At 37.0% G+C, this 12304-nt stretch overlaps 1 protein-coding gene across 9 annotated transcripts in view; it reads left to right on the forward strand.

Annotated features, from left to right (window-relative positions):
* FLRT2 (fibronectin leucine rich transmembrane protein 2) overlaps positions 1–11331 on the forward strand; it is a 67528-nt gene extending 56197 nt beyond the window's left edge. For all 9 annotated transcript variants that reach the window (XM_075503385.1, XM_075503384.1, XM_075503381.1 and 6 more), the window contains one exon: positions 1339–11331. In XM_075503385.1, the coding sequence (XP_075359500.1) occupies positions 1769–3757 (1989 nt within the window). In that variant the 5' untranslated portion in view covers positions 1339–1768 and the 3' untranslated portion in view covers positions 3758–11331. The remainder of the gene's footprint in view (positions 1–1338) is intronic.
* Positions 11332–12304: the final 973 nt, after the last annotated feature.

Here is a 12304-nt window from a genome sequence, read left to right on the forward strand (position 1 = left end):
GAATTACATTTCTTTCTGAATTACCTGGATGGTGCTTAAACTGCTTAAATAAAGGAAAAGAGATTTTTAAGCATGATTTCTGTTCACTGAAATTCTGTTTTCCTGAAATCCCAGCCAATGAGTTTTGATCTGGGTCAACAAAATCTGGAAAAATACTGTCCTTATGTAACTGCAATTCCAGACCCTGAGGTCAATACGTGCTTGGTACTTGTGAAGGTTTATATCTTTCATAATGTTCAGGTATGTAAAATGCAGCATTTTTTTTTCAGTCATTGGAAACAGCATATAACAAGACAAGATAATGTCATACGATACAGTATCTTTTATTGCATACTTTAGAGATTTGAATTGTTTGGTTACAGATCTGAATAGTAAACAGTAGCTGGGAAGGTAAAAGTTAAAAAGTACACTTAAAAGCTGAAAATATACATTAAAGAACTCATCTATACTAAAGCTAACAAATTTGTTTATGAAGCCTTTCACACAGAACTGTGTAGCAGATTTAAAAGAAGTATCTAACCTTTATGGTTTCAAAGAAAGTGCTCTTCTGCAAAACTGCTGTAGTCTGAGCTGATATCCTAAAACAATAACTTAGCAGATGTGAGCCCGTTTCATTTAGTGGAAAGCTAATTCTAAAGTCTATTGACAGCACAGTTCACATCAGAAACAATATCAAGATGATAGTTTTAGCAAATGTATGTCTTACAGCAGGGTATCTTGTATTTGTGGATTACCATACTTATTTAAAAGACTCTCTTCATAAGTAGCTAATTCACTGTAGTGAGGTGCAATAATCTGACAGTGTGCATTAAGCTGGAGCGTATACATAATGGCATTGCAGAAATAGAAGCAGAACGTTCCAGAGTCTGGTAGGAAATGAAAAAAACATAGAGTGTGATTAAATAATACAGCCCAGAGTCTACTCTGTCAGGCATCAGTGAATAGCATTCATTGAAGTCAGTGGTTCTGCAAAAGGAAAAAAATACCTCAGCAAAAATTTCCAGTTAAATGGTTTAGTTTTAGGTTTGTAAAATGTTTTAGTCTTAGGATTTGAAACAGACTGTGAGAGGAGAAAGATAGAAGTACAATATGCAAACACAAGTGATAGATCTAGCCTTCACTGAAGTCACTGAAAGTCCTTCAATCACTGCAATGACTTTGCATTAAATCTATTTCAAGACTATTTAATAGTAATATTAAGCTAATGTTTAATATTAATGTCTTTTTTTCCAGGAAGCCATAAAGACCACAGCCTTAGAATAGTCTTCCAATGGGCTTGATCTTCCCTATTAAACATTTCATGCTATTCAGCTTTTTCTTTTTTCTTTTCTTTTACAGGCAGGCCAGATCTGGCAGATAGCTGATATGAGGACTTTGCTGACTGCAGAAAGCTGAGTGTAACACCAACAGACTTCTGTGAAAGGAAATATTATCCCTCCAAGCAACTCATACACAGACGACTTTTGGTAGCTTTAAATTAACCTGTTGCTCACCTGCAAAGACACAGCTATTGTTTCTTTCAGCACACATGGAAGAAGGCAACAAACTTTGTAACCCTGGCTAATAAGACTGTGGCTTTCTTATCAAAAGTAGGAGGTAGGCCAATTATAAAAGGATTATTTTATACTTAGCCTGCGGGACTTTAACTCCGGCCTGAACACTGGACATAAACAGAAGCCAATTTTAATGACCTGAGATTTTGCTACCTGTGCTTTATTATTGTTATTAGTTCTTTAACACTTTGGTACTTTATTTCTTTCAATTAGAAATGGGTTCGTGGACTAGAATGTGGCCCACAGATTGGGCTGTTCTCATGAAATCATGGCTTATCTTTTCCCTGGGGTTCTACATGCAGGCCTCCAAAACTTTGGCCTGCCCAAAAGTGTGCCGCTGTGACCGAAACTTTGTCTACTGTAACGAGCGAAGCTTGACCTCAGTGCCTCTTGGGATACCGGAGGGTGTAACCGTCCTCTACCTCCATAATAACCAAATTAATAATGCTGGATTTCCTGCAGAGTTGCACAATGTCCAATCTGTGCACACAGTCTACCTGTATGGCAACCAATTAGACGAATTCCCCATGAACCTGCCCAAGAATGTCAGGGTTCTCCACCTGCAGGAAAACAACATTCAGACCATTTCTCGGGCTGCCCTTGCTCAGCTTTTGAAGCTGGAAGAGCTGCACCTGGATGACAACTCCATCTCCACTGTTGGCGTTGAGGATGGGGCATTCCGGGAAGCCATCAGCCTCAAGCTTCTGTTCTTGTCCAAGAATCACTTAAGCAGCGTACCAGTAGGCCTTCCGGTGGACTTACAAGAACTTCGAGTAGACGAAAACCGAATTGCTGTCATTTCAGACCTGGCCTTCCAGAATCTTACAAGCCTGGAGCGTCTGATTGTGGATGGCAATCTCCTTACTAATAAAGGCATAGCTGAAGGCACCTTCAGCCACCTCTCCAAGCTCAAGGAATTCTCAATAGTGCGGAATTCACTGACCTACCCTCCTCCCGATCTTCCAGGTACACACCTGCTAAGGCTCTACTTGCAGGACAACCAGATAACCCATATACCACTTACAGCCTTTTCAAACCTCCACAAGCTGGAACGTCTTGATATTTCCAACAATCAACTTCGGATGTTGGTAAAGGGGGTATTTGATAATCTCCACAACCTGAGGCAACTCACTGTAAGGAATAATCCCTGGTTGTGTGACTGCAGTATTAAGTGGGTCACTGAATGGCTCAAATTTATTCCAGCTTCCATCAATGTGCGGGGTTTCATGTGCCAGGGACCAGAGCAGGTCCGAGGTATGGCAGTCAGGGAGCTCAATATGAATATGTTGTCATGCCCCACCACCACCCCTGGTCTGCCACTTATCATCACCCCGGTCCCAGCTACAGCCATGCCAACTACATTAGTTCCCACCTCATCAGTTCTTCCCCCAAGTAGCAAATATAATCCTCTCACTCCCACCATAGCCACACTCCCCACTGTGCCTGACAGGGAGGACAGAGAAAGGGTGACACCTCCTATATCTGAACGGATTCAACTCTCCATCCATTTTGTGAATGACACTTGCATCCAAGTTAACTGGATGTCTCTTTTTACCGTGATGGCATATAAACTCACATGGGTTAAAATGGGCCATAGTCTGGTAGGAGGAATTGTTCAGGAACGAATAGTTAGTGGTGAGAAGCAACACTTAAGCTTGGTAAATCTGGAGCCCAAATCCACCTATCGGATTTGTTTGGTTCCACTGGATACTTATAACAATTACCGAACTGGAGAAGACACTGTCTGTTCAGAAGCCACAACCAAGGCTTCCTTTTTGAGCAATGGCAGCAACATCCCCTCCAGCCATGAGCAGACTACTTCTCAGAACCTGGGCTCCCCATTTCTGCTGGCAGGGTTGATAGGGGGTGCAGTGATATTTGTCCTCGTGGTCCTGCTCAGCATTTTTTGCTGGCATATGCACAAAAAAGGGCGTTACACCTCCCAGAAGTGGAAATATAACCGGGGCCGTCGGAAAGATGACTACTGCGAGGCAGGGACCAAGAAGGACAACTCCATCCTGGAGATGACGGAAACCAGCTTCCAGATTGTCTCCTTAAATAATGATCAACTCCTTAAAGGAGATTTCAGACTGCAGCCCATTTATACCCCAAACGGGGGCATTAACTACACAGACTGCCACATCCCCAACAACATGCGATACTGCAACAGCAATGTCTCAGACCTGGAGCACTGTCATACGTGATAGTGAGGGGAGATGGGGGTGTCTAGGACAAAGAGAAAAAACTGTGGAAAATAAGTAACCCCCCAACAACAATGAAAAAATTACATTTGATAAATGTTACCCAGATGCATTTATGCATTTGAATACTCTGTAATTTATACGGTGTACTATATAATGGGATTTAAAAAGTGCTATCTTTTCTATTTCAAGTTAATTGCAAATGGTTTTGTAACTCTTTGCTTTTTAAATCTTTAAAAAATATTGCTAAGTACTGTACAGGGTTGTAGAATAAGAACCCAATGTCATGGCAAAGGAAAGAATGACTCATTCTTCAAACATTAACCACTTCGCTGTCGAAGCTGTCTGAGGGATGTTAAGTTTCTAGGTGTCCTGTAGTACAGGAAAATAAGTGCATATTAAAACAGGGTCACTAGGAATGGACAAAAGCAATTCAGATAAAATGGGTACAACCCTTCTGACTTGAACCCAGCAGTTGCAGTTGAGCTTCAAAACAGTTGGAAATACTTCTGTTCCCCTTTGTCAGTTCTGCATTGCCTACCTCCAACTGAAAGCTGGAGTTCTGAGTGCTACCAAAAAGGCTACTTTCTTGTTTGATTAGTTTTCTCCCACTATACTTGGAATAGGAAAGGTAGACAGAGCTCAGTGTCAAACTCAAAGTGACCTTGATTCCTATTTGCAAAAGCTACTCTGAAAATGTCCCCCAATACTATATATTTTTATGATAGAAACTGTTCCTGCTTTTCATTATGATTAAGAAGCTTTAGGCATTCTCTGACCCTTCTCAGTGGGAGATGAAGATTATCAGTATGTAATAGATAGCTGTTATTAAGTTGTACCTCTCTTTAATAGAGCAGCATTTGTTGACACAGCATGTTCAGGTAAAGCCTGAATGAGGGAAATTCTGAGTGGTCCCAGCTCTGCAGTATTCATGTAGAATTTGGAATCTAAAAGTGTAAATTGCTGAAAATATGATGCAAAATATGATGCCAATGGAAAGGTTGCTATTGACTTTTATGGTTCAAGACCTGGTTTGATTTAGGGGTCTGAGTTGTGTTCAGTATGGAGAAATAAGAAAAAAAGACAAACAAACAGAGAAAACAAACAAGAAAGATCTTTTAAAAATTTATTTATTACTGGAAAGGCCTCCAAGCCTATCATGAACTGAAATATGTTCAGCAGGGAAAATCGTGTATAAATCCTGTTTTATTTTGTTTTTTTTTTTCCATTCAAGCGTACAGAGATGGACATTAACTAAGCATTTGATTAGCTGAGGAATTTTGAGAACACAAGTACACACTGTCCCTCTGAATTACCCTTCTTTTATCTTAAGCTTTTGGAAGTTTTCCACAATGATCTGTGCTTTATAAGCAGTAGGTGGGCTTAGAATTTGCTCTTTTATTCCCTCAAATTCTTTAGCTAGAATACTTTCCAAGTCCTTGAGCTTTACATGCACTATGCGAAACATCATGCTTGTATTAAAACCATGATGCTGCTCTCAAAATTATATAATGTTCCAACCACTCCATTGACTCTGTGACTGCCAAGAACTCTGAATTTCTTGCCAGCTCAGTGGTGGAATGTAATTCTTCCTTTTTTTTTTCAGTTTGTTTGTTTTTTAATGTGGCTTACTTTCTCCTGAGCTTGGGGACAAGCAAAAGTTCACAGCAAAGAGAAACAAAAGAGAGAGACAAAACTTTCTTGAGGGAGTAGGGAACCAAAGAGAAAACTTTTTACAGTGAACAACTAGGGACAAGGAGAAGTTGTTAGAAGTGGATGGAAGTAAAGGCTGAAGCACTTTCACTGTGGAACGCTTAGACTTTTCACTTTATGAGGCTGCTTATGTTGGGAGAGAGGGTTTTAATCCTTTCCTTTGCTCATTTCACTCAACCCATTCTTGAAACCCAGCAGTCTATGAGTGTGCAGTTTCTCAAATTCAAATCGCATGATAACACTCATTTTCTGCAATGGCAAAATGAATCCAGTTATGATTGATGGCAAAGTACAATCATTGTATAAGGAACCGCATCCTCCCCCCAACACCTTTTATAATAACATTTTGAAATTTCACTCTATATTCTGTATATTTGCTATTTTCTTCAGCTATAACAGGTATTTTAGGCAACCTGTGTGGCTACTGTAATAGTAAAGTCACTGAAATTTTGCTGAATAAAAGGCTGCCATATGATTTCAAATGGTGTAATTCTAGGTAGAAACGTCTATGCAAAGTGTTTTTTTCTGTGACTTATTTACTGAATATTATGATGAGAAGGTTGATACTTACATTTCGTTTGTTTGATATGTTTTAGCTGCCAAAGCCCACAAGACAAGCAGCAAATAGTTGTGCTTCTGCACGCTTCCATTGCATGCTGGAGTTTGTTTGAAATTAAGTAGAGCCAGAGATTCCCATTGGGTGTGGATGTAGTATTTAATTTCACTGAAATAACTAGCTGTACATTTTATTTCAAAAGGCATCCTTTGAAAGTATGCGCTTACTAGAATTTTGTACTTCAATGACTGATGCTGGAGGAATCTTTGTCCTCCTTGATGAACGTCTTCTGTTCCAGGCCTCAGGATACCATAGTTTCAAGATGAGCTAGGCGCCTTATTTGTAGCAAATGACTCATTCAGGGAGTTCAGCCGTACTGTAGGTGAATGATCCACAAGCCCAAATTGATGACAACAAGTGTGGTTACTGTCTTAATAGGGTGAGAACAGAAGGCATTCACAAACTGTTCGTTTTGATCTCGGGTGATGAAATGTATATATATCTATCTGTGGACTGTTACTCACTTACCTAGATCAACAATCAAAATGATATTAAAGATAGCATGGTTTATGCTTCTTTTCAGTATGAAGAAGAATATATATATTGGTATGGGATACTGACGAAGCTTCTTTTCTATAAATACACTTCTGAAAAAAAGTAACAAGTCACTTACTTATACCAAAATTTGTGGATAGAACTGGGAGTATTATCTAAACAAATTCACAGTTGTAGTCAACCGAAAGGTCATATGTTTCATGTGAAGAATGTCTCTCCCAGTTCTAATCGCTATCCAGCTGCAAAAAAGTTAATGTATTTGAGCCTACAAGAGAGTTTGGGATGTTTCAAAGAGTCAGTCACACAAACAGCTGAGGCCACATTTCAGGACATGTATATAAGTACATAATGGGCAATTTTCACTAGGTAAAATATTTGGAAAAAGAGTTAAAAATGGACAATGATCTTTTGGCAATGTAGAGTTTAATATCAGTAGCTTTTTCCTTGGACTTTGTAAAAATGGGGTCTTCCCTTAGTGCAAATATCTGACCACAGATACTAACTAAAGACTATAGAGCAGAAGTCCCAAATGGGTGCATATACAACTCATCCAAAATGTTCACTTCCATGTCCTGATTTGAACAATTTCATTGGACCTGAGGGCAAATGAGTGGTTTACAGACAAAATCTCACCCATCTTCCATTTTATACTGCTAATAGTTGACATAAATGTACAGAAAAGGTTGCTGAGTGGAATAAAATAAGAGTTTAAGTGAAATTATGTTAAAGCAGTATCACAACACTCTTGTGTCCACTGGTTAGGTTCCTTCTGAAGACTCACTTATTTACAAACAGGTTCTCGTTTTCACAGATTCTGTCACTATAACAAGCATTCCTTGCATGTAGCTTGCTGGCGGAAACAAACACCTGATGAATGCATGGACTTTTTGTTAACAGATTCTTATTGGAGACATTATTATTGAATTTATTCATAAGAATATTTAGGCATTGGGTTACTTTGGATTGAAAAGGTATTAGCAGTTTTCCCTGTAAGCCAATAAAGGAGTACAATGAATGTCAACATACAACAGAAAAACAAAATAGCATGTGCTATTTGCTACTAGAGTAGTTCAACTATATTTTTCTCTCAATCATTTTCTCTTTTCATGAGAGAAAATTTCTCTCTCTGAGAAATGTATCGATTTTAATTTTGCAAGCAAAATAACTTTATGCGTATTGTATTATTGTTATGGTTTTAAGGGTCTACATAAGGCACTTTATTAATGACATTGAACTGAAAGTTCAGTCTCAGCTTTTGACAGTGAAGTGGTTAATTCCCATTGAATTCTTCATTTATAGTACTTCACCTTAAATTATAACATGGAGATATTAAAGCTTTTTCTTTAGAACATGAGAATAATGGTTTTACTCATGAGTTATCTTTCCAGCTCAGTGGAAAAACAAAACAGAAATGAGTGCCAAAATCAAAAGTTACAGGTTCTGAGCCTCATCAGATCCTGCCTGATGCTCTCTTCTAAACACAGAGATAATCCTATGAAGCTGATGATCACTCCTTCCCTGAACTCTACTGAACAGGGCATTTTGTATCCCAGATGATAATACAGGCAATATTGAAGAATTTGGCATTAAAATGTTGTACAGCATAGAATGTCTTGCTCTTTAAAAGGACACTGGTTAGTAGTCCATCTGGAAAACTAGTACAAAAGAGATTTGGCAAGTTTTTATTATACTGGGGCTCTGTGGAAATGTGCCTCATGAGAGCTGAATTCTGATCCTCTCAGAAACAGATAAGCTACTAAACAAATTGTTATCATCACTTGGTCCCAAATATCTGAAGATGATATTTCATAAAATTGATTTTAACTGAGACATGCACACTTGATTCTGTTCTGTGTTTGGTATACTTTCTATCTTTAACATGGAAAAATAGATGAAGTCTGCATTATCTGTTTTCTGCAATCTGCCATGTTGCACGCATTGTTAACTTCAAAACCTCACTATACACTATATATTATCTTGTTGACATATTCAGTAAAGGGTTATTTAAAAAAATACAACAATCCTGCTGTATTTATATGAGCAAGTTAATGAAAATAAGGATGCAAATATCTGAAAGGGAAAACAGAAAAACAAAAATATCAAACTTCTGTACTTTCATTCCTGGTAATATTTTCAAATGTTCTACTGTACGTCCACCCTCTCTTCAGATTCTAAAAGACAAATATTTTCATCTTCTGTCTCTCAAAGAGTTAAACCATTTGTTACTTCAATTTCTCAGATTTAATCTTATCTTTATAAGATTATCTCATTTTCATATGCATATAGGAAAGCATTGTAAAACAAGAACAGATTGTATTCCAGTGTTTGCAATTAATAGGTACACTTAAGCAACTACACACATCTATAACAAATATATATATGTGGAAGCTGTGAACCATTATATGCATAGTCATTTGATAAATGAATTTGACATTCATCATTGACAATCTTAAACCTGCCTCTTACCTATTATTACCTGTTTAATCTCTTTCCTTGAAATGAAATGTGATTTTTTTACCAATTCTCCCTTCAAAATTATTCTTGAATTTTCAGAATGCACAACATTCAGACATAGGCCTTAATAAATTTTTGTACGTCTTATACCTAGCATATATGGTGATATATACAGTATGTATAAAGAGATGCTTTAGCTACTTAGAAATGAAAATTATCCCTCTTCTAGTTACATATACAAGAACTAATTTTTGGCTTTGCCAGAACCTGAAATATTGAATGTTACAAGCTGTAGCATTTCAAAGCTTAGAAATGTAATATTGCTGTGTCACAATTCCTCTATAAATTATCTTATTCTCTGTCTTAGCCCTGAATATCAAGTAAAACTACTAAGAGCTGCTGTGCAATACATCCACATCTAGGCCCCCCTTAATATGCTTCCCTGAACTTGATGTTTCTTCTAAGCCAGATTAGACCCTGGTAACTAAACCTTGTTGCCTTATCACAGGAAGGTGGAGAATAGATGTAAAGCAAATGCTAAACAGTTATGATCCTTTATATATTTCTGGCAAAAATAATGGCATCATCATTTTCATAGAAGATTTTGTTTTCTCTCTCTTAAAAAAAAGTTGACAAACACTGGTTACTTCATCAGATAATCTTTTAATAGCCCAAAATGATTTATCTTAGTAGAGATCAGTCTTTATATTCACTTTTTATAGTTCTAAGCTCAGTTATCTGGAGCTGTTCATGCACATGTGCATGTGTGTATGAACTCCTGGGGCTGGATATAGAGGGTTTAGCTACAAGGAGCCCCCAAAGCAAGTGCACAGAGGAGTATTTTTCAACATTGTTCAGTAAACATCTTTCAATACTTCACTTTAAAAAGAGTTCTTCTGTCTAAGAAGAGTTATGGTGCCACATGGAGAACCTACAGTCATTAAAGTATAAAACAAATATTTTAATTCTACTTGAAGTGCCACTGTCAGTGAAGGCTCAAACTAAAAATCACTAAAATACTTCTATTACATGGGTTCAGACTTGGGGAATTTTTTAACAAGAATTTGCATTCCTAAAACAAATTAATACACTCTTATGGTGAAATCCTGACCCCGCTGATTTAATCTATAAATCAGAATATTTATAGGAGTAATATATATGTCAGAAGGATTATTAAAAGCATCCAGTATGACACACTGTATAAAATGTCACACTATGTATCCCCATATGAAATACATCAACCGAGTAAGGCAGTAGGCCTACGTATCACGTTATAAACTTGATATCTCTTTTGAAAATCTAGGGGAGCAGTGAAATATACTTTACAGAAAATGAGGGGAGAGAGAAATATGTACTGAGCAACACTGTCCAACATAAAGCCACACAGGATATGGACATTTAAAGCCACAAACAGGCCGCTGAGCATAGCAAGAATGTTCTTTTACACATAAACACACACATTTTCTGCTTACAACTCCATATTATGGCTAACATATGTGACTGCAAAAATGCATGTATGAATATTAAGAGATTATAGCATAGTTACACTTTGGTGGGGACTTGATGCTGTGCACTGGGTCTATTATTTACCTTCCTCTGTATAGAAAGGACTGATATACAGAAGAAAGTGACAAAAGAAGAACAAAAGTCATGATGATTACACTATCCTGGTTTTTTAAGTGTAGAATGCCTTGAAGAATGAAGACAGTGTATAAACTACTACAGAAAATCCAACTTAAATGCACATGTGTTTACAACTCTAACATACTCTGTGCAAAAGCGAGAAGTCTCCATGATGAATACTAGTCAGAGTGCTTAGCTGAACACAACCATTCTTGACAAGCACAATTGCCAGAAAGAGTCTGTTAAAATGGTGTATTTCTTGAGTGAAATCAATATTTCCACTCCTGTAGATTTTGAGCAGGTGATCACACAGATAAATAAAATTCTTTGTGATGGGAATTGGAATAACGTGTCTAAAGATGGAACGCTGTAATTTTCATACTTTTAAACTGCCTGCTTGTGATGAAGAAAAGGCAGATTTTGTTCTGTGAAGACGAAATATAGTAATAATGATGGACAGAATATAGAGATACTCCTCTTTACTGACATTTTATGGACATGAGAAAGGACCCATACACATGCTCTATACATATACATTTGTGACATAAATTTAAATTTCCTTTACAGTTTTCAGACCCTTCAGATGAGATCCACTTCTAACACATGCACAGTATTCCAAAACAATTAAATCCTCAGAAATGACTGCAATCCCTTTCAATGAATAGAATCAAGAAAATGTGATGAAATGAGTATTTACAGAAAGTGCACAATACTTTCTCAAAAGCTTTAGCTGTGGTTAAAAAAGAAAGAAAGAAAGAAAGAAAGAAAGAAAGAAAGAGAGAAAGAAGAGACAACTGTTAAACTAGAATAGCTTCGTATTCCTATTTATATGATGTACTTCCAAATTTCTAACACACTCACTTGAATGTCAAACTTTGGTTTGACTTGAAAGTCAAACGATTTATATGACAGTCTTGTAAGCCTGACCTCATATACCTTCACAAACCGGTTTGTGCATTCACAGTTCAGGAACCAATACGTAATTCATTGCTCTCTGACTTATAATACGAATGTTAAGAATTTTTCCCCATTAAAGAAACATGTTAAGAAAATTTAAGAGTTGGTGTGAAGTCAAGTACTGCAGTATATGTTAATTGACCAATTTCATTTATACAAGCAGGACATTAGCATGTCTTTGTAAGTGAGGACCGCAGAAGCAAAGCATGCATATTAACTCTATGTCATTTTCAAGAAAACCTTTCTCAGCAGTACTAGACACTACTTCTAGTTGACAAAAAGCGGGTATGACTTACCAAGCATATATGACTTAGAAAAAATGAACAAATGGAAATCCAGGAAAGAGGAGATATTCCAAATTACTATAGTTATTCTAATAGTATACAGTTGAGTACTTTAAGCAATTAAAAAAACTCATGAAAGTTTTGAAGCTTTTCATATTAAAGGTCCCTAGCAAGCAAGAAATGAGTGCCATTCACAAGAAATGAGTCTAGGCAGCTTTTCACTTACATCTGCATTGTAGGTTAGTTTTGAAGTGAACATTTTCTTTTTTTTTTGCCTGATTATAGGGAGTAGCTTAATGGTATTCTTAGATCTAATTGGTCATGGTGTTCCTCTTTATAATTTAACATTAAGAACAAGTGGAAAATGAAGCAAATTTAAAGTAGAGCAAATTTTAATAATTTTCTGCT

The sequence above is a fragment of the Mycteria americana genome, chromosome 5 (genome assembly GCF_035582795.1).
Source record: "Mycteria americana isolate JAX WOST 10 ecotype Jacksonville Zoo and Gardens chromosome 5, USCA_MyAme_1.0, whole genome shotgun sequence".
NCBI lineage: Eukaryota > Metazoa > Chordata > Aves > Ciconiiformes > Ciconiidae > Mycteria > Mycteria americana.